Source organism: Gopherus evgoodei, chromosome 3 (assembly GCF_007399415.2).
Source record: "Gopherus evgoodei ecotype Sinaloan lineage chromosome 3, rGopEvg1_v1.p, whole genome shotgun sequence".
Taxonomy (NCBI): domain Eukaryota; kingdom Metazoa; phylum Chordata; order Testudines; family Testudinidae; genus Gopherus; species Gopherus evgoodei.
In genome coordinates this window covers 141,099,499-141,122,919 of record NC_044324.1, presented here as the reverse complement: position 1 = coordinate 141,122,919, position 23,421 = coordinate 141,099,499, and the positions used below count along the sequence as shown (strand labels likewise).

The 23,421-nt window shown below is 40.9% G+C and overlaps 1 protein-coding gene across 7 annotated transcripts in view; it reads right to left on the bottom strand.

The window, feature by feature from the left end:
- TTC13 (tetratricopeptide repeat domain 13) overlaps positions 1-23,421 on the bottom strand; it is an 80,012-nt gene that overhangs the window by 32,981 nt on the left and 23,610 nt on the right. For 4 of the 7 annotated variants that reach the window (XR_003999662.1, XM_030556844.1, XM_030556845.1 and 1 more), the window contains 9 exons: positions 22,834-22,904; positions 19,258-19,323; positions 16,838-16,930; positions 11,997-12,113; positions 10,236-10,346; positions 4,610-4,707; positions 2,856-2,997; positions 985-1,159; positions 410-566 (listed from right to left, as the gene is read on the bottom strand). Coding sequence is in view for 6 of the 7 variants with exons in the window: in XM_030556844.1 (XP_030412704.1) it covers positions 410-566; positions 985-1,159; positions 2,856-2,997; positions 4,610-4,707; positions 10,236-10,346; positions 11,997-12,113; positions 16,838-16,930; positions 19,258-19,323; positions 22,834-22,904 (1,030 nt within the window). In the remaining variant the exon portion in view is untranslated. Of the gene's footprint in view, positions 1-409; positions 567-984; positions 1,160-2,855; positions 2,998-4,609; positions 4,708-8,174; positions 8,258-10,235; positions 10,347-11,996; positions 12,114-16,837; positions 16,931-19,257; positions 19,324-22,833; positions 22,905-23,421 lie in introns of all 7 variants that reach the window. The other 3 variants (XM_030556846.1, XM_030556847.1, XM_030556848.1) reach the window with 2 other exon arrangements.

Here is a 23,421-nt window from a genome sequence, read left to right as displayed (position 1 = left end):
CCCTCGGCCCTCGCCCGGCACCCTTAACACACTGCTCAGAGCAGCATGTCAGAGCTCTACTGCGTTGTATGCAAACCCACGTTATATCGGGGTAGAGGTGTATAATCTAATTACTAATCCAGTTCCAAGACAAAATAAAGAGCAAAAACAGTTAACATGGCTGTATAACCTGAATTATCTTTACTGAATTACATGGAACTAGAGAAGATTATTTTTACCAAGTTCTGATTCCATCTCTTTTTTACTGAGCTAAATCAAGCACTTGCAGCCCCTCTGAATTTGAAAGTGCCCAACATTTTCTGTGGGCTTCAGGCACTGTTAAACGTTTGTGATAAATTACTCCTCAGGTGCATTTTTTGAAAAAATCCTTCCAGGAATGCTCTAAATGGTCTGTCTAAAAACCACTTACTTTATATGTGGCTGCAATCCTGGCTGTTCTTCATAGTCTTCTATTAAAAAGGGAAGGTTTTTGGCCCAATGGTCCTTAAAGTTTCCAGGGAGATCTGTATCTACATTATATTCAGTAAGAGGGGTATCAAGATGGGCATGCAAATATCGCGAATATTCTGTGGAGGTAAAGAAAAACAATACAAATAAGTGTTATTTTTGTTCTCGGCCAACAGTTACGTACCCCCAAAAAAGAATTTAAAACAGGAGTATATATTTGTTAAGATATTTAAGATAAATACCTTAGTAAATTAATCAGTGTTAAACTTCATCGTAGCTAAATAGTTAAAAGTCCAGGCCAGTTAAGTGGAATCATAATTACCTTTACTACTAAACCAAGACCCAAATTTGATTTCTGGTCCTGGCTTTTAACTCTGAACAAACAAACGTCAAGGCACCTGTGAAGACAGCTCACTCAACACAGCACTTCGGTGTATAAATACATCTTACTTAAAAATAGTTTTCCATAAGTGACTCTTACACTTATGCAATTTTAGTCCTATGTCAAAGGACATTTTCCCCCCAATCGTAACTTACCTCGCAGGTATTTCACTTTTAGGTACTCTGGGCTAGCCTTCTGGCCTGGTAGTGGATCATTTAACATAACCTTGGTCTGAGCTTTTATGCCCTCATAAAACTGCCCCATTGCAACATGACTGAGACCTTTCATATACTGGCATACTTCATTATATGGCTCTAGCTGAAGACATCTCTAGAAGATTAAAGAAATAAGTCAATAAATAAAAAAAAAATTAACCTGGGTATCTTGGAACTGTCTAATATACATTACTAAGCTCTTTAATCAAGGCAGACACCAGAGAATGGTCTTTTACTTTCAAAAGTTGTCAGCAACTGTTTTCCCAATGACTTTTATTTAATTTAATTAATTGCTAGCAAAGATGGAGAAAATATTTTTCTCACCATTACACAAAATGTAACAGTGTTGGTCAAACTTGATCTTGATCACACTTTTGGTAACCAAGTGATTTTGTTGAAGCTACACTCACAGCTAAAGTTTTCAGAACCAGATGAGTGAGGCTAGAAGGAACCTACTGTTGACAAGCATTGGCAAAACATGTTATTTCCTATTGCAAACAGACCCTAAAAATAGGAGACATTTTTCTTAAGATGCAACTTTATACAATGTATCCACCATCAGTTCTTCTCTTCCACCAAACATCATAGCTCTGAAATGCATGCACTGCACTACCATTACTTGACAGTCAATTCTGCACTACATCATGATAGTTTTAGCATAATGCTAGACAATTGGATACTTTAGAATTTGGTACCCCAAAACAAAGTTCTCTGATCATATGGATGTATTAAACACTCATGAGTTATCTGCATCTCTTCACACAGCACTTGCTATTTAAATTTAAGCTGGTTTTTAAGACAACAAGATCTACAAATTGAGTCACAAAACAGGGACACATGGTAATTTACACAAAGATATACAATGTTCTAAATAAACAAAAAGGAAAGTGTGCTTGTTAAGATAGGGAAGTAGGGATTCTTAGACTTGGTTCTGTTCCTTGCTCTGCCACTGACTCATTGTGGGACTTCGGGCAAGTCATTTAACATCTGTGCCTTAGTTTCTCAACCTGCAAAATTGGAATATAATTTATCTGCCTCATGGACAGGCATGTGCTTTTACAATTTCAGATGGATCACTCTCCACAAAAGTGTTAGCTGTTATTGTTCATGATGGAGAAAACTGAAAAGATTCAGAAAAGCATCCAAAAGTTCAGATGCTTATCTGAACCTTGAGATTTCAAAATTGGCTACTTGTCTTATGAGAACAGCCCTCCAACCCCTTATGGAATTTCAAAACTTTGGGTCCCACTTCTGACCAGAATATTATTGAATAAGACCAATCTGAGCCTTTCGAAACCTTATGAAATACCATTTAAGAGTCTAGTATTAACAATTGGTAAGTCTGGGGGAAAATGTCTCAGTTCCCTCCCATGCCTGAACTGGTTCATCATTCACTAATTGTAAGACTACAAATTATGCTTACAAAACAGAGATTGTATACAGAATTGTATTTTACTTGCAATACAGGTCTGTCGCATCTTACGCTTGGGTTATGTTACACAGCGCGTACAGCAAAAATCGTGTATAGTCAAAATTACATTGAGTGTAATGGTGGGAGGAATAGCCCGCACTACAGCTACAGTATTAAAATTGTTATTTTTCTCTGTTTTTGCCGACTGCGTAAAGCTGAAATCACACGTGTTAAATGCACATAAGATGCAACAGACCTGTACAAATTTTCATTCATACTCAGAATGTGGAATATAACATTACTATATTTCATTTTAATTGTAATTTGATAAGTATTAGGTCTAATTTAAAAATATCAATCCTTAATTTAGTATACATCTTTAAGGTTTACCTGTGCTTACCTTAAAATTCTTCAGTGCCTCATCTAGGCTACCATGATGGTAAAGCATCATTCCCCTGAGCTGTAATGTCTGAACATGATTTTGATTCAGCAACAAAGCCTTCTGGAAGCTCTCTGTGGCAGCATCAAAGTTACCAAGTTCCCTAGGTAATTCCATAAAGTCATAAGTGAGGAACATAAAAAGCTATGGTGAACATACAAACCTACCTTTTTACCAAATAAATTTTAATGCAGTCCAAATGAAGATATTAAGAAAAGGTTTGATATAGCTAGGGCTGATTTTTTTTTTAAAATTACATTGGGGCAATTTCTTTGAGTAAGGTAAGAGTTCTGCAACTTCTTCAACAGTGACAACCAAACTGTTGTTCACAATTCTTCACTTAAAAGGATCTACTCTTGGATACAGAATCCCACTAGACCCTGGATTCACACAATTCTCCGTGGGCATTAACCACTGAACTATGAAACTTTATGCACTTCCTGGACAGTTTTTTCTCAGAATCGACAAGAATGAAAGCCTCCTACAATGAGCACCCTTGAATAAGATATAATTGAAGACGTCCAGCTGATATCCCTCCCCCTCACCCTCAAGCTATTTATAGGATTTAGAAGTACAAGTAAATTTTATGTCTTTTAGAAGCTGCCGTTTGAAAAAACGTGCCAATTTTCAGTTAGTGGCCAAACTGATCATTACATTTAGAATTATTTAATTTCAGAAGTAGATACAGCCAATAGAACATGATATAGTTTTAAAAACTAAATTAATATCCTTTTGATAAAACTGGCATGTAAAACCAAAGATTCTGAATTCAGTTTACAATATTCAATTTTAATATATTAAATGAGTTCCAACCAACCACGCACATTTAAGATAGCAGCATTAAAAATAAAGAATCAAAGCACACACAGTTACCAAGCAGAAGAACTAGTTTATATTTTTAAAGCGGGTTCATTAACTGATTAATGTTCATATTCAAAAGCCTTTTCAAAAGCAGATGATCTGAAAAAAGATTCAATAATTTGTGATTGAAATAGAATGTATTTGATGCAGGAGTTCCTGGGTGATATTTAAGATTTGTGTTATGTAGGTAGTTAGATTAGATTGGTGATTCTCGAACTTTTGTACTGAGATGACCCCTTTCACATTCCAAGCCTCTGAATGCGACCCATGCCCCCCTTATAAATTAAAAACACTTTTTTTTAATATTTAAAAATGGGGTTTGGAGTGGAGTCTGACAGCTCGCGACTCCTCTCCCCCCCCCCGTAATAACCTTGGGACCCCCTGAGGGGTCCCGACCCCCAGTTGGAAAACTCCTGGATTAGATCATCACAATTAACCCCTTCTGTCCTTAAAAAAATTCATAGAATTTATTATCTTATCTTCAGCTTAAAAGGTGATCTACAAATAACGTCTGCAAAATTTTGGCTTTGTTTTCCAAATGACTTGAGACACACATTTTGGCATGTTTTTAATATCTGCTAAACTTTAAATTAGCAGATCTGAATAAGAAATGAAACACTCCTGCATACCCATGACTGCCAGCTCCTGTTCAGTTGCATATCCCACCATCTATTTTGTTAACAGTTGCCAAAACCCCTACTAACGGAGCCTGCCTATATTAGAAAAGAAAGCAATAGCTGTGCTGAAAAACCTCCTAAAGAATAAAGAGGTTACTTTTCAAGAAGTTAATACCATGTACCTTAATGGATACAGATTTACACATGCACTACTGGGGAAAATAAAACAGGACTTGCCTTACAGGCAGGCTCCAGCACTCAGCCATGGTGGGTCTGATGTTACCAGGAAAGTGCATGATTAGAAGTGCACCAAGGCACTGGTGATTGCATTGGGTCTGTGCTTGGCAAGAAAGACAAAAGGAGGTAAGTTTGAATTTAATGTGCTGAAATACTACTCTACCGTGTCTATTTTGAGACATCCACTACATAACCTTAATAGGCTATTTTTTTTAAATATGCTATTATAAGGTTGCTTGTGCAATTGTTAATTCTGCCCTCTTGTGCATACAGTCTTTAACTGCATGATAATCATACTTCTTCCCCCTGCAGGATCTCTGCCTTTTTTACTCAATGGACAGGATGAACGGTGCTCAGGGATTGAAGCAAGAGTGCATAATGAAGGAGGTTTTCTATAGAATCCTTGCCACATTTGTTACAGAAGTTGGAAGATGTGTAATGAATGAGGCAGGAGACTGTAGGAAGAGAAAGAAGTGTCTCATGGTGAAGACAGTTGAAGCCCATCCTGGAGAACTGGATTCTATCCCTACTCTGCCAGACAGTTCGTGTGACTCTGACGAAATCACTTAAATCAAGCTTTTCACAGGTGGTCATTAATTGTGTGTTCCTCATTTTCTGGGTTCCCAACTTGAGGCCCTGGGGTCTGATTTGTAGCAGTGCTAAGCGTTAATAAATGTAAATGAAATCAATGGGATCTGTTTTATGAACATTTAAAGGGCTATAAAATGTTAAATATTCCAGTGTCACCAACTCTTGCAATTTCCTCACAAGTAACAATTTTGGCTGGGGGTAGAACCAGCCTCACAATGATGCAAGAAGCTCCATCCCTCTCCTGAATTTCAATCCTGCCTGCTGCAAGGGCCCCCAGATCCTGATACTAGCTACCTGTCTCCTGGGAAACAACTATAGGAGCAGGCAGATCCCTCTCTGCTCCACTCACATGAGAAAGGAGAGGGAGAAGTCAACTCCATTCTCACAGGAGGGAACACATAGCCCAGCAGTGCAAGGATACTCTGCTTCCTTCTCCCTGCTATGAAAGATGGATCATCTTCCCTCTGCTCCTCCCCCTTCCCCTCATTATCCCTGCAACACAAGGACTGGGAAGGGAAAGAGCCCCTGGACCTGCCCCCACTACAGGTAGAGAAGAATCATGAACCTGCAGGAGCAGTAGATGTGGGAGATGGGAGAGGACAAAACTGATGCAAGAGTTGTACAATAAATTGCTGGGGTGGGTGTTGGTCAGATGGAGGGACAATTAATTAGAATTTTGGGATCAGAGAGATGCTGGAAGCTCTGTACCATCAGGGACACAATAAAAGCTCCTGCCGTGGTGGCCAAAATCACCTTACTGAAATCAGGGAGAGCCGGCTATGCTAACTGTCACACCCACACATTGATCTGTTGTGTTTTAACACTCTGCCCCAAATCACAACATAACCCTTTTAAAAATAATCTCATGATTTTGGGGGATTTGACTCATGATTTTTGAACCTTTGGGGTTGGCAATACTAAATTATCTGAAAAAGTCAGGTCCTAGGATCCTTGAACTGGGCACCCAAACATAGGAGACATTTGACAATTTTTCCTTCTATTCTCCATGTATAGAAGAAGAATAAAAATCCCCACTTCTTCCCTCAAAGGGATGTTGTGAAGATCAATGAATTAATGTCTGTGAAGCATCCATACTACTGTGATGAGCGTCACAGAAAACGCATGAGGAATTAATAATTGCATACTCAGTGCAAGGTTTAGATGCTGTGGTAAACAAGACAGAGGCAAATAGCACACTGAATGATAAGGATAAAAACTTGTGAATAGGCGTGCAGTCCATCCTGTGCACAAAATGGGGCACGGGTCCAGTAGGAAAAAATAGTAGGTGATCATATAATTCAAGACTATATTAAAATGCATATTGCCAGGGGGCCAAATTAAGATTAGACAGGCAACAATTTATATTGCAGTAGCACCAACCACATAATGTAGGTGTTTTCCAAACTTAATAGTCCAAAATATGAAAGAAAAACCTGACGGAGTACAGAGGGTTGTAGGGAAGAGAGGGAATACAATATACAGACATAGTAGTCAGGATGATGACTGGTTTATATATTATTAATTTTTTTAAATATATAACCTATCCACAACTGCTTTTCTATCTAGTTATTATCTGTAGATCACCTTTTTAAAGACATATAAATTCAAAGCCTTAATAAACAAAGTCAAGTTCTCTTCTCATCATTTCAATATCATTATTAAAAGCAAAACTAAAGAATGACCCATTACCTAACTCCTGAATAAGAGTGCAATTTAAATACATTAGGTTTTTCAAAAAGAATTTATTTTGCTGATACTTAGAGCAAAAAAACAACAGGTTGGTTTTTAAAAATAATTACTTCCCAGTTTTAGTGTAAGTATTTAGATTGCAAACACTTAAGGGCAGAGACCCTGTGTTTATATTAATTTATATAGCATTTATCACACTTGTGGCACTATATAATTAAGTCAAAACTTAAACATGCAAAGACCACTCATTGCTGTCTAAATATTACGATGATTTCAGAAACCATCTAGCAAGTTCTCATTATGAGAATAAAATATTCAACTGTGGTTCATAATGTTTACCCCACTTTATACAATATAACTTGGGGATATGTTTCAACAATGGTACTGATAAGAAGCCAAAGAACGGGTAAATGAGGGCCTAAGTGGTATGTTTACAGGGCAATTGGAAGTGTGATTGCAGCTTGGGTGGATACAGGGCCAGCGCTTCCATTAGGCGACCCTAGGCGGTTACCTAGGGCGCCAGGATTTGGGGGATGGCATTTTGTGCGCTCCCCATGGGGCGCACAGGAGCTTTCAGTTCCGCTCCCGTCGCGCTGCCAAAGAAGGACCTTCTGCCAACGTGCCTGCCGCTGTTTCCCGCGGCAATTGAGCAGCTCAATAACTGCCACTGACACCTGCAGCATTTCAGCACAGGGTCCTTCTTCGGCTGTACGATGGAAGTGGAACCGGAAGCTCTGGCACGCCTCATGGGGAGCGCACAAAATAGTGCCCCCCGAATTCTGCCTAGGGCGCCAGAAACTCTGGCGCCGCTCTTGGGTAGATATACTCGTGTTAGCTTTAATATAGCTAGCAAGGCTAAAATAGCAGTGAAGACGTGGAGGCATGGACTGTACAAGCTCTCCCGGGTACATGCTTGCATTGCTAGCTCATGCCGGGGCCCCCCCCAACACCACATATTCACTGCTATTTTTAGCGGTGCTAGCTAGATTAAAGCTAGCAGGGGTATGCCTACCCAGGCTGCAATCACATCTCTGACTGCAGTGTAGATATACCTTAAGAGACCTGTTTACTTTGGATTTATACTAAAACCTCTTTGCCTTTGTTTTATTTATACTGAGCTCAACCCTGAAGTCCATGCTATCAATAACTATCAACAATAACACATCTAAATATATAGAAAAAAAAATTAAAGACTATTGTGTTATTTTTATTGATATGTAGTGTTGAAAGTGTGGTAGAGGCTTTAAGCCAGTGGCATTAAAAAGCTATTTCTGAATGTGCTTACCTATAGGCCTGTCCCAGACTTTTATATGCATCTATGAAATCAGCTTTCTGCTTCAGGGCTTCTTTGAATGATTCAATAGCTTCCTACATAAAACACACGTAGGCATCATGATTAGCTGTCATTAATTATCCTTGTCTACAGTTAAATGCAATAATTTTAAATTTAAATTAATTCAGTAATTACTAAGGATTTTGTGCTGTTAAGAAAGACCTGTGGAAGGTTTGACCATGGCATTATACATTACAAAAGCCAAAAGAGCACTAGTAAAATATTACAGTAGTTTGTGCTACAAATCACACAATTAAAAATGCTAGAATACTTTTTTATGCTACAATAAGCTATGAAGTAAGCGACTCTCCCAATACCACATGCAATGAGGGACTGAACTCTCTTCTCCTGAGATTTAGTCCAATGCCTTAACTACAAGGCCATCCTGTCTTCCTCCCGAACCCCGCCTCACTCACAACACCCTTTTTAACTTTTACACACAGATTCACTTCACAGGATAGATTACCAGTATACTGCCCTCATGGAGATGCAGATTATTTGGCAAAAGAGTTTTTCTGCTGGTATAGTTTAAACTAATTGCCCAAATGGAATAAGTTACATTGGAAAAATAATGTTTTGCTGGTATAACTGCATCTAAAGTAGGATTTTTTGCTGGCAGAGCCATGTCAGTTGGAATTCAAATTACTTTATATGGTCCAGACTTCATTAATCTAAACCTCAGACTCATAGCTCATTAACTAGGACTCAAATGAATTCTCTTAATACTTCTTAGTTTAATGCTTTACTAAATGACAAACAGCACAGTTAGGACTTCAGTCAGTAGAAGAACTTAATGCCCACTAAGCCTTTAGGCAGGGATGGGATTTAAACAAATGAATATATGTACTAATTTAGAGAACAGATAAATGACAGAACTGGCAAATTATAGTATTTCAATTCTAGTTCGAGTGTGTTAAGAATTCAGTTACTGCACTAATTACAATCAAACTCCAGGATCTAATCTCATCAAGTCTCAAATTAAATCAGGGTGGGTTTAGATCACAATTTGGATAGAATTGCAACAATGATAACCCAGCGTGCTGCAGGAAGTGGTGGCGGGGATTCAGTAAGTAGCACATTTCTCTCAAGTCAGCACTACACTGGGGATCTAGTTCACGGCCAAGAGTCACTGTGCTACTTTCAGATAAGATTTACAAAAGACAGCCTGACAATTTAAGGTCCTTAACCTGCTCTTTCCTGATTTTTGATTGAAAGTTCAGGAATGGAAAAAGTATAGGGGAAAACAAGCAGCAGCTGGGAGATGGATTGGGAGGGAGGAACCCTGAGAAAAAAGCACCAGCAGCTCCCCACACTCCAGTAAGTTAGGAACAGATCCAGTATTGCCAACCTCAAACATTCAAAAAATCTGAGTCAGATGTCCAAAAACCATGTGATTTTTAGAAAATCCATTTTGTGTGAAGGGGAGTTATTTGCCTTCTGTTTCAAGTCTTTGGAGGCACATACATGGCTTTTCCCCTCCATAATGTTTGCGTAAGAGTTTCAGGTTTGACATGCATTAAATGCATATGTAAAGATCCCCATCGGCTGCCTGGAGGAGACTCCCCTTACCTTCTCCTAATTCATGTGGTAAGAAAGCTACCAGTGTTTTCCTCTCCAGTCCCCTTCCTTGTCAATATTCCTAGGCATTCTTTTTCATTTGACAGAAAGAAATTTTGGACTTAACTGGACATATTTTCAGTGTCAGCCCCTGGGTGTCAAGCTCTTTTGAAAATCTGTCCCTATTTGACATCATATATTCCATCAGTCACATGCGTTCCAGTGAGAATATCTGATATCTACACGGCACATATCTACATGATGCATCAGATATATTTTCAGTGAACCAAGTGCTGGATTTAACAGAGCCTAAAAAGGTTTGGTATAATGATTTATCTCAGACATGAGAAAAAACAAGGACATCTACAGAATATCTACAACAGCTAGAATATTTTATAGAAATAACTTAATATTGAAGGCATTGTTCTGCAAGAGGACATTTAAAAACAAATTTACCTTCAGAAGTCCTCTATGGAAAAAGGTTAAGCCTTTGTATAGCATAGCTATAGGCTGATTTTTGTTCAGTTCCAAGGAACGCTGAAAGTCTTCATGAGCTGTTGCATAGTCCTGTTGGACAAAAACAGCTTTCAGATGACACAGAAATTGCTAGATCTAGCTGATCAAGAGGAATACAAACAAACTCTCTTATGGTTACACGTATGCATTTTGCTCCAACAGAGTGATCTCAAGTTCTAGGTTTATACTAATATGCTGACTCAATCTCAATAGTGCTAAGATAAAATGCCTCTTCTTTAGAAGGAACAAAGAAAGCAAATATCCTTAAGAAGGAAAATAGAAGGAATTCAGCTCCAGCACCATTTAAAGCAGCAGAGATAGCCAAATGTCAGTCAGAATGGCAAACAAAAAGGAATGTATAGCACAATTTATTTCCACCTTTCCTCTCATAGCAACTGCTGCAAGAAAAAAGTTGGATGAAGTGAATGGAGAAATGGATTGAAAATAGGCTGAGTTAAGTCAACTGAATAAACTGATTTTACATCATTCCCTTGGGATATCAGCTATTCAATGTGCATACCATTTTTGAGGCAACAATATCTAAACTAACCTGAACCTGTGTCCTTAAAAATGCCAAAATAATAATACAGTAAAAGCTGTTTTATCCGGCATGTTGGGGGAAGGAGGGATGCCGGTAAGTGAAAAATGCTGATTAACTAAGAGGGAGGGAGTTAGGTGCAGGAGGGGGCTCAGGCCAGAGGGTTAGGGCATGGGAGGAGGTGTAGGGTGCCAGATCTGGGGAGGCACTCACTTTGGGTGGCTCTCCACAAATGGCAACCTGTCCCGGCTGCTCCTAGTTGGAGGCGCAGCAGGCAGCTCTGCATGCTGCTCCAACCCCGCCCCGAGCACTAGCTTCACAGCTCCCATTGGCTGAGAACCACAGCCAATGGGACCTGCGAGGGCAGCACTTGAAGGCAGAGGCTGCGCACAGAGCTGCCTGTCGTGCCTCCACCTAGGAGCAGCTGGGACAGGTCACCGTTTGTGGGGAGTTGCCTAAGATGAGTGCCCCCCCAGATCTGGCACCCTGCATCCCAAATCCCAGCACCCTCTCGCACCCACACTCCCTCCCATAACCCATGCCCCCATCCCCATCCCCGTATCCAAATTCCCTCCCAGAGCCTGCACTCCACACTCCCTCCTGTGCCCCAATCCCCTGCCGGCCTTGTACCAAACGTACTATAAACCGGAATTTAAATGAAGATCAGAAATAGAAATAGAGCTTTCTGGTTGGTGAAGTGCTGGATAAAATAGCTTTTACTGTAATAATTATTTTCATAGCAAGAAGATAGGATTTCAGCATTTTCTGAGGATAATAGATTGTTTTATATTGCTGGGGTTCTCACACCACACTCTGTAGTTCTGTATATTTTTCCTTTTTAAAAATGAGTATCCAACAATAATCCCCATGGACAATTATCTTCACTATCAAAGCAAGTTTCTCTGTGCACCCCCACTGATCCCAGAAGACACAAAAGTAGTTATGAGATTATAGATTGTCTGCATTAATTTTTATACAACATATTTCTTGTCCACTAAGTAATTCATGAAAACAAAATACTTTAAGGCCTCCTCTGATCACAATTCTCTAAAAAGGCAAGTAAACTGCTGGTCAGTCATAACTATATGAAGATTAGTTTTCAATGGGGAGGGGAGAAATCCTTATTCTTTCATGAAAGTAGCATCTAATGGCAAAAAACTAACCTCAGATATGAAGTAAAGAGTACCTCTGTGCCTGTAAAGTCGTGCTGATGGCTGCAGCTGAATAGCTTTAGTGAGATCAGCCAGTGCCTCACTAATTCGGCCCAGGGGAGACAATATCTATAAATCCAAAGTAAGCAATTAACCTAGAAAGAGTACACTGCGTTGTCCTAGAGTATGCTGAGCAATCTCAGAACTGTTTTATCTTGCAATATGTTTTTACTTTCATGGCTGTACAATTAATCTTGTTCTCAAGTATATACGTATTTTATTTTGTGTATTTACTAGAGCTGGTCAGAAAACAGAATTTTCATCCCACTGAAAATTCTGATATTTGTTTTTCTCCTGATTCAGGACAAAGTCAAAATCTCAAAATATCTCACAGAACAAAATATTTGGAAATATGCTTGAATTTTGATAATGTCAATACAATATAGTACAATGTCAGAACAAAATGAGTTGAAATAGTCTGTTCTAATTTTAATTAATTTTGAAACTTCTGTCAAAATAGCTGAAGTTGACAGATTCAACTTTTGATTTCAAACGAAATAGTATTTTCCAACAGAAAACTGTTCCACTGAAATGTTTTTGACCAACTCTGGTATATACACTCAGATAAAAATTATGAGAATAATGCAAAACCACCGTACCTAAAATAGCATGAAAACTGTGAATCAAATCTTTTTATTAAAAAAAAACTGTATACACAATTATGTTGTGTTTTGACAGATGTTTATTTTCTTCATATTTGGAATGCAAAAACAGAGTTTCTTACTAATCATTTCCTTTCTGCTAGCAGTGTCTCCCACAAATTTGGATGTCTGAGCAGCTCCCCTTCTTTCTGCAGCTCACCAATGCAAATCAAAGTCTCAGAGCTACGTGCTCTGGGCCATTCCCCCTTTGATCCCACTTACCATCAGATGAGTTATTTCAAAGCCATAAAAACTTCTATAAACAATATTAATAACAAACTAGAGGTAACTAAACCAACTATGCATGACATGCATCTGACTAAGTGAGTATTCACCCACAAAAGCTTATGCTCCAATATATCTGTTAGTCTATAAAGTGCCACAGGACTCTTTGTCGCTTTAGACCAACTATTTACGGTGAACCATAAAATGTTCACATAGTAAAAAATCCCATGCCAGTATCTGACTTTTTGGCTTATAGAAACCATTTGGGGTGGGTAAAATTGTGAGAGCCTCTAACAGCAGAAAGGAAACGGTCGGTAAGAAATTTTCGGTTCTACAGTCCAGCGTTTTCCACAAGTCTGGATGTCTGGGAAGTAGCAAGAGGTGAACAGATGTAGGGAGGGTTGTAGAAAAGGTCAGAAAGAAGGGGTAGGGGGAGGAAAGGTATCCCTCCCCATTTAAAAGATTTATATCTGGGCTATTGTCTCCAGCACCTTCCTGCCAAAGGGAGCTTCTGCAGACAGGAAGGCCACCTTATAGTGCTCGATAAAGGTAGCAGCTGTTGACCAGGTGGCTGCCTTGCCAATTGCTTGTGTGCCATTTGCTCTTTCTGCCTATAAGTTAGCCAAGGATCACTGGGAGCGTGCCCTGAACCCTTTTAGGATTGGACACTCTGATGCCTTGTATGCCTCCACAATGCACAGACTAATCCATCTAGCAATGGAGGCTTGGAAGCTCTGTGTCCTTTGCATTTTGGGTGGAAAGACATGAATAGGGCACCCAACCTTCTCAAGGATTCTATATGTTTGAAGTAGATTTTCAGGCTCTTCTGACATCAAAGGTGCACCATCTCTTCTCTGCAGGATGTTGTGACCTCAGATAGAATGAAGGAAGAATCTCCTCTTGGGAAGCATAGATGGAGGTTTTTCGTCTTCCTCTGCAGCATGGGGCATGGGTCACTTGCTGGAAAATTCTCTGCAGCTTGAGATCTTCAAACCACAATTTGAGGACTTCAGTAACTCTGACATAGGTTAGGGGTTTGTTACAGGAATGGGTAGGTGAGATTCTGCGCCCTGCGCTGTGCAGGAGGTCAGACTAGATGATCATAATGGTCCCTTCTGACCTTAAAGTCTGTGAGTCTACGAAACGTGGAATAAACGATTCCAGAGTTCTGAGCACTACCATGTCCTCATGGAACAAGCAGTAAGGTTCCTGCATAGATAAGGCCACCAGCTCCAACACTCATGTGGCAGACATGATGGCTATCAGAAAGCACGTAATGATAGACAAACAGAATGCTGATGCTGGTGTTAGTGGTTTGAAGAGATGACTTGTTAGGGCTTTCAGCACAAGCAACAGGTTCTTGGAAAAAGCAGCCTGACCACTAATTTAGTTAATCGGATTGCTCTAAGAAATCTGCCTACCTGTAGGTTCTCTACCAGACCAAAGGCTCTGTGCTACAAACCAACTTTTAAACACTCACTTGTGGCTCCACAATAATGGAAGAAGGTCCAGAATCTTCTGGAATCTTTCTAGGGATGGGCAGATCTTTGCTATCAAGGTATCTATGTCCATTCCTAAGTAAGGTATTTTTGGTGGATGGAGTCAAGAGGCTTTTCTTAATATTGGTAACAAAAAAGTGTACCTGCAGATTAAGTCAAGGACATGGCTGCATGTGTTAATGAAGGAGATGGAGCTCTGATCAAGATGTCATCCAGGATTCCAGAAAGGGATACCAGTGGATAACCTGAGATGAGAGTCTGGCTGATTGCCACTAACTTCTTTGCAAAGACTCTGGGGGCTGTGGACAGGCCAAATGGGAACATCCAGTATAAATAATGCTTCCTGCCATAAACAAACCTTAGAAATCTGCAGTTCCGCAATCTGATAGAAATATGGAAGAATGTATCTGTCAGGTACACAGAAGCCAGAAGAATCCCCAAGACAGGGATGTCAGGGTCTCCATTCAAAACTTTGTTTTCTTTATCCACTTGTTGAACCTTTTAAGGACAGGAATGGCTCAGATTCCCGCCGTGTGCTTCTGAGGGAATACTTTCAATTGCTTCCATATCTAAAAGACAAGACATCTCACTCTGGATCAGACTGCACTTTATAGGGTTGTGGGAGATGGGGGAAATGGATGAATATGGAGGGGGGGAGCCCTGGCTCACTATCCCCTTACTAGGGTGACCAGATGTCCCGATTTTATAGGGACAGTCCCGATTTTTTGGTCTTTTTCTTACATAGGCTTCTATTACCCCCCACTCCCATCCCGATTCTTCACATTTGCTGTCTAGTCACCCTACCCCTTACCCACCTGTCTGTAGTCAATGCAACCCACTCCTCCAGGAAACAGGAAATTCTGCCTGCTCTCTAGCTTCAGCTCTGGGCACAGGCCTATGTGGTCTCTGTCAGAAAGAGGCTTTGGAAAGGGTGGTGTTCCCTTTGGGCTTTCCCCCAAAGCCCAGTTCCACAGCTCTCCTTTGAAGAATCTGCTCTGCCTTCTCTGGTACATCTGAGAGGATGAAGAACAAAAGCATCCTCTCTGTCCGATGGCAAGTCTGTATTCTCTACTGGAAGCAGTAAATAGCACCAGGAAAGACTGATTCGATTTTTCCACATGGTTTGCCACTGCCCTGTCTAGCTTTTCCCTGAAAAGAAGGGAGTCTGTAAACTTGGCAGAGCACAGAACGTGCTTTGAGTGGATATCCATTTTCCAAGGATGGAGAGGTAGGTGGTTCCTGGTTACTGAGCTGGAAACCATGGCTCTGGCTCAGAACCTCATTGTACCCCTTAAGGCCTCACCTATGAATGCTGTTGCCAGGGAAACTATTTAAAATAGAGCCAAAGTCAGGGTGATCGCTACCCTTTATTGCCCTGAGATCTTTTAGCCAGAAGAGATCACAGCCCCAGGAACTAACTGAGTTACGGACAGAAGACTGGGTCTACAGCCTGGGTACAACTCACTATCTGCCAAGCCCAGGAAAGTGGTCTCACAAATGGAGAACCATTTCGATTTTGTTTGGCACTTTTTGGGCTGCTCTGTTCATGCCTGATAAGTGCAGAGGAGCCAGCAGGGAAGACACTGTAGCAGAGGAGCAGGGTGGGTTAAGTCACCACCTGTAAACCGAACCAGGAAGGAGGAAAGGGAGAACACTGCTCTCCATTCCCAAAATTGCCAAAAAGCTCTCCAAAGAAAATAGGCAGGAGAGACAGAATTACTGTCCACATGCTGCCATGGAGGCAGAGAATCTGGTGGCAAGTGGAGAACGGGAGAGTGGCCAGAGCACGAGGCACCAGGACTTCGATCCACCTTCAGTAACTGCAGAGAGGAGAGGAAGAGCCTAGACATTGAGAATTGTGGGAGATGCTGGGCTGCAGAAATTGTGCACGTTTGTAACTGACCGCACTGAATATTATCTTCAGCTAAAAGTTACGGAATTCTTGATTAATCTTGTTTATGTTTCTGAACGCAAAAGCGCTACATTAACACACACTTTGAATGCTTGATGTTTTAACTGGCAGCCATAATGCAATATGATTGAACTTAGGAATTTTTTGTAGTACAATAACCGTAACTGAACAGGATTTTTATCTACTATTTGATTCATTACAACAGGTTACAAAGGAAAGAATGATTCTGCATTATTCAATATATACAAAGCTAAATACTTGTTTATGTGAATTACTTGCCAATTTATTTGGCTTTAGTCACTACACATTCTATACAAGTTTTCACAAATACCATGAAATATGTACTTTTCGTGTAGCAAATATGTATACTTTAAAAGTATTTAAACAGGGAGATATCTCTAGTGGAGAAAGCAAGAGCTTTAACCATTAAAAGGGTGAATGAAGCCAGAAGAAATATGTTTAAGTATTTGAAAGAGTTGCACTTGAAAAGAAAAAGAAAAGAAAGAAAAATGTCACCTCTGCTCGCTGTTCAAATACTTCAGGGTGATCTGGTTCCAGACTAATTACTCTGCTCAGCTCATACAGGGCAAGCTCAGCATTGTTTATGTCCTTAAAAAGAGAAATTAAACTGTATAAGCAGCCAGTTCATGCTTTATTATTATAGTAACTGATCTTAGAGAGTTACACTAATAATTTTTAAGGACAAAGGTCAAAAGACAATCAATAAACAATAACCTCTAGTCATCAAAGTACTTCAATATCATTTCTAATAGGGATAAGATGCTTTATACTGCAAGTATTAACTGAACAAGCTGTTTGTATACTAAAACTCAATAACTAAAGGGACTCCTTTTATCCATATGCAACGTCTGCAATATTTTGCAAACAGACCCCTCAGTGTTTCATCTTCACTTACTGGAGTTGCACTGCAAATATTCTTTATACAATAAGCATTATGTTTTAGTGCTCAAAATCTCTTCACCAAGAATTGTGGTACTACGAAGTGCATTTTGTCAGCTAATATAAAGCTATTGTCACACTCCCTTGAAACCAAAAAAAACATGAGGTTCTACAACATGTACCATAAAACAGTTTTGTCTGATTCAGTGTACACTACTTTTTTTTTCTTGCCAAGTAAAGCAGTCCCAGCAGAAACAGCTACAGCCACATAAATGTGACTGGAGTTTCTTCCCTTCCGTGATATCACAAGCTCCTCCTGACACTACTTTCCAAGAATGGAGAAAAGCTTTTTCCGGAAGAACAAATTAGCAATTCATTAGCTGCATCAGCCAGAAAGGCCAAAGCTGTGTTTCATAATTAAGGACCTTCAAAAATCAAGCTAACTGAAAGACATCTGTATCTCCAATAACCTAGCTGAACCATGACAAAACTAGCTGCAGAGTCTACACAGATATTGTAAATATCTGGTTCATATGGCCTCCTCTTTTTATCCCACAAGTTTCTGGAGAAAATATTTCCTTAGGCCTTGTCTACACTAAACTTTTCCCTAAAGTTTACCACCATTATCACTACTGATTCACCTGCAAGAATGATGGGAACTGTGTGGAACCACTAGTGCTTTAAACCAGTGTCATCTAGACCTTTTGATGATCTGGGTTAGAAAATATGGTGGCATTCCCAGTACTTCCCCTACCTATCTAAAGGTTTTGCAGTACTGCCATGCATTATCCTAGTACCGGAGTAACTTATACATAAAATAGATTGGCAAAGTCCATATCAGACTTTTTAGCTTCTTTGGCTCTTCTGCTGTTTTGGGTTAGAGAAACTCTACTTGAGATAAAGGTTTTGTTTTGTTTTTGTTGGTTGGTTCATTTGTTTGAGTTTTGGGGGAAGGGAAGGAATTTTGAGTGACCTGGAGCTTTTGCCTGAGCCTTTTGCCCATCTTTAGAATCAAGTCAGGAAAAAAAAACTTCAAAATATTTCTCACAGAAGCCATCATTTGTGGAGTAGACCTTTTTTTAAATCAGCAGCCAAAACCAGAGAACTCTTTGCTGAGACAGAAATGAATGTGAAGATCACAGAAAGTAAGTACCTGTCAACATTCTTTAGCACACAGTGGTTCTGCACAATGGGATTTTCCACTGAGTCAACCAATTAATCTGGAGTGGAGGAAGTCACAATTCTAAAAGCCAATTTCAGCTTCCTGACAGGATCTGGATATGTTAATTACACTACATAAAACAAAGGGCTATTTTTTTAATCCATTTTTCCTTACTAATTTTTTTTAATCATTAATAGCCAACTCTTCAAACTCTGGATCACTGTGTTGGTCTTTACCTAGTGACCTTTATATTACAAACTGCTTTGACAATGGTCCAATTAGGTGCTATTGTGTTAAACAAGAAAGGCTCTGTATAGTTCAGATACTTATTATTTAACAAAAATAAAATAAATAAATAAATAAATAAAATTAAATTATTCACGTTAATACCACTGAGGACTTGAATCCAAGAATGGGGTATGTATTTAGGGATGACCCCCAGGAGGAAGGGGAGCAACAGACACCATAGAATATAAATAAGACAATTCAAAGAATACAAAATAGAAGCTGCTTGAAACAGCCCAAACAGTAATGCCATCAAGAGCATCTCACTGTATGTTTGCTAAACAAAGTAGCTGGTCCCCCTCTACTACTTATTATTCTTCAGAGATCTCCATGAGGTTATGCACACACACACATACACACACCCCCCACAAGATTTTGATGCCTGACAAGTATGATCCCCAGTCATAAAGCATCTTCAGATAAGAGGAAGAGGATGTTTCAGAGAAAACATTAATAGCATGACAATACATACTGAAAGCCTTTGGGACTGTATATATGTTTAATAAATTCTAGTTGATCTAGCTCCTGTAATCTCTTACAGTTTGTAGGCAAGTACTTCTGACAATCATTTAAATTATTAAATACTCACATGTAGTCCTTTTTTCCCATATGCTATCCCTCGTCCATAAATAGCACTAACTAGCTCTGGATCTTCCTATTCAGAGCAAAACACAAGTAAAACAATCTTTAAAAAAATTAGAGTAAGTGAATCGAAGGTGTCTTTCTTCAGCTGCCTACTTTTACTTAATGCTCAGTGTTCAATATTAGCAGGCCTTAGTCATGGTCTCCAGGTAAAAAACACAAAAGATTATTATAACCCATCATCACCATAAGCTCATAACTTGCAATTTATGAGCTGAAAATGTCCATGTTTCATCTCTGCCTACAGAGGAATTACTTGGAAAATGAGTAAAACATCTTCACCAAATCTGAGTAGAGTTAGTGAGGAGAAACCTCTTTTCTCATGGTAAAAATAATTCTAACCACACAGTTTTTTTTAAATTAAAGCTATAGCAAAAATACCTGATATTAAAATGTGGCATGGGCAGTCATCAGCAAATCAACACACAGGTAACTTTTGTGCTCATTTTTTCTATTTCAGAGATTCTCACACCATATGACATACGGCGCTGTGGTCAGCCAAGTGTCAAGGCCAAGACAGGGCAACAGAGAGGAAAGCGCACACAGAATTCTCAGTGGTTGCAGGGGTGGGGAAGAAGCACAGTCCCATCCTGGTGCTCTTCCCCTCCTCCTCTCCCTGATTACTGGGGACTCCCTGCATGCTCTCCCTGCTGCTGCCCTGGATAACTAGCCAGCTGCAGCTTTCTATATTTTAGATCTTCTAGAGCAGTGATTCTCAAACTTTTGTACTGCTGACACCTTCCATATAGCAAGCCCCTGAGTGTGACCCCCCATATAAATTAAAAACACTTTTTAATATATTTAACACCATTATAAATGCTGGAGGCAAAGCGGGGTTTGGATGGAGGCTGACAGCTCACAACCCCGCCACGTAATAACCTCATGACTCCCTGAAGCATCCTGACCCCCAGTTTGAGAACCTCTGTTCTAGAGCCTGCAGGAGCAAGAGGCTCTGGGCAGGGGGGAGGAGGCAAGTAGCCCTGGGCTGATCCATGCCATGGGATCCTCCAAGAATAGAGCCAGCGAGGTCCTGCTACTGCCTTGGGTGGGAGCTGCCCCCTCCCCCAGGTGGCCTGGTCCACACCTAAAACTTAGATTGATCTAGCTACATCACTCAGGGGTGTGAAAAATTTTGCATGCTGAGCACCATAGCTAGGTCAACCTAACTCCCAGTCGACAAAAGGACTTCAGCCACCATCTCTCAGAGAGGTGTATTACCTACATAGATGAAAAACCTGCTGTTGATGTGGAAACTGTCTACACTACAGAGGCATAGCTGCAGTGCCACAGCTGTGTCACTGTAGCAGCTGTAGTGCAAACATACCCTCACTGTACACATAAACACATATGCCATTAGAAATAAAAGAGTTAAAAAAACATAGCAGGATGCTATTACATTACAACACAGTACTTTTTAATGCCATTTTATAGTCTACATAATGTATTTTATATCTGTACTGGCTCAAAGGCCTATGCTTCAGTCAATTAGACCATCTTGTCCATAAGGATACATATTTATAAATCAAGTGTGACTAATCTATGGTACCCTTTTTAAAAAATTGTCAGCCGGCCATTAAACAATCTGAATGATTTTATATCTGTACTGGCTCAAAGGCCTATGCTTCAGTCAATTAGACCATCTTGTCCATAAGGATACATATTTATAAATCAAGTGTGACTAATCTATGGTACCCTTTTTAAAAAATTGTCAGCCGGCCATTAAACAATCTGAATGATAAAATAATACGGAGTCTACTGCATCCAATCAGAAAAATAATTTATATTACAGAATAAATAACATTTTGCTTAAATATTACAGCAGCCAAGTTCTTAACTGAGAACCCAGTATTAACCTGGGATGGAGTCTGGTTTATAACATGGAGCTCCCATAATGCCAGTGCCACATGTGAGGTTATTCTGCTAGTGAGTTACTGCAATATGATAATTGTAACCAAGAATGTAGTAAAAAAAAAAATCTCATTCTAATACACTAAGAAGTCCTTATCAAGTGAACTTTTAGGAAACTGAACTGTGCAAAATAAAGTATGTTTTTTGTTCTTTTGTAGCTATTCTTTCTAAAAAGTAAGTTGGCTTACATTTTACACCTCTACCCCGATATAACGCGGTCCTCGGGAGACAAAAAAATAAATAAATAAATAGACATCTCATCATGTTATAGATGAGACTGCATTATATCAAACTTGATTTGGCCTTCCCATTCCTTGTCCGCCCCTCCAGAGACCCCCAGCCCTGATCACCTCCAGGACCCCATCCAACCCCCCTACCCCGACTGCTCCGACCCTTATCTACCCCCACCCCCCCGTACCCTGACAGGCACTCACCGGCAGTGGCGGGAAGTGGAGCAGCGTGGCCCCAGCCCGCTCCACTCTGCCACCTCCCAGCCACGGTGCTCTGCTTCCCGCTGCCAGTGAGTGCGGGGAGGTTGGGGAAAGAATGCCCCCTCCCCCACGGCAGGAAGCAGAGCGATGCAGCCCCAGCCCGCTCCATTCTCCTTGCCCTGTCCCCAGCTGTGTCGCTGAGGGGTGGGTGAGGAAAGGTTCTGCACTCACTTGCCTGGTGGGAGACGGAGCAACACGGCTGCGAGCTGGTGGAGTGGAGCTGGCTGGGGCTGGGCTGTTCTGCTTCCCACCACCAGTGAGTGCGGGGAGGTTAGGGAAAGGATGCCCTCCGCACTCACATGCCCCACGGGAAGCGGAGCAACACGGCTAGGAGGTGGCAGAGTGGAGTGGGCTGGGGCCGCGTCGCTCCGCCTCACGCTGCCGGTGAGGTTAGGGAAAGGACATCCCCCATACTCATCTGTGGCAGAAAGCGGAGCGCTGAGGCTGGGATCTGGCGGAGTGGAGCAGGCTGGGGCTGAGCAGCTCCGCTTCCGCTGCTGCTGGTGAGTGGGGGGGAGAAATCCCTTCCCCCAAGCCTCCCCCCACCCCTCCTGAGCGACACAGCTGGGGCCAGAGCGAGGGAAGCAGAGTGGGCTGCTCCCGGCCCCCCACTAATCCCCCAGGCCACTCTGGGACTGCGGGGCCCCCAAAAGTGCCCTCACAGCTCCTGTGCCCCAGACCCTGGGGGGAGGGAAGCCCCTGACTGCCCCCGCCCCCCCCCGAGACCCTCTGCCCTGGCCTGGCACCCTTAACATGCTGCTCAGAGCAGCGTGTCAGAGCTTTACCACCTTGAATGCGAACCCGCCTTATATTGGGTCATGTTATATTGGGGTAGAGGTGTACTCGTTTATTAGGAGACTGGGGTAATGAGATTTTTTTTAAAACCTCATTTATCCATTGTATTCTTTTTCACATCTGATAGCAGAATCTCTCCAATTTAAGTCCTGGGATTTATTAAGAGTTATGTATTTTATCTGCTTTGTCAGCCTCAAATGCTATAATGGTTCTAAGATCGAATTTTATAACAATATGTATTTTATACAAACCAATTTCCTCAGTGATTGATTTCAAGGTTCATCATCTTTAAGTTTAAAATTACAAAACTAGAACAAGCGAACAGTTACCTGTAGCATTGTTGAAAAATGTCTTATTGCTTCATCATATAGGCCGCTGCCAATCAACACGTAGGCAATTGCTGGCAAAGCAAGATTACAAATATTAAAATAAAAACAACACAGATAACGTGTCAGTTTTTCAAATATTCTAAAATGTGGTCATATTTAACAAAATGTAAATTAAGTATCTTACTGTAAATCACTTAGCACAAGGGGATCCCAATCCCAAATATAGCTGTTAGATGCTATCAGTTATAGGCAAGGCTAGTAGCCTAGGAGCCAGAGGGACATGCCGGTTGCTTCTGGGAGCTGCAAGGAGCCAGGGCATGTAGGGAGCCTGCCCTAGCCCCGCTGCGCTGCCACTGGACTTTTATCAGCCTATTAAAATCTCCCAGATTGCTTTCAATAGCCACTGGGAGATGGATACAGATTCTGGTAGACTCCTGGCCTATCCGGGATGGTTGGCAACCCTAGGTTGGGGGCAGAGAAGAGAAACTAGGACTAGCTAAGCAAGGATAGCTGGAATGTAAGACGGAGGGGAGGCTGGTACTGACTGGACAAGGAGGATGGGAGCTGGTGAGGGAAACAGGGACGGGG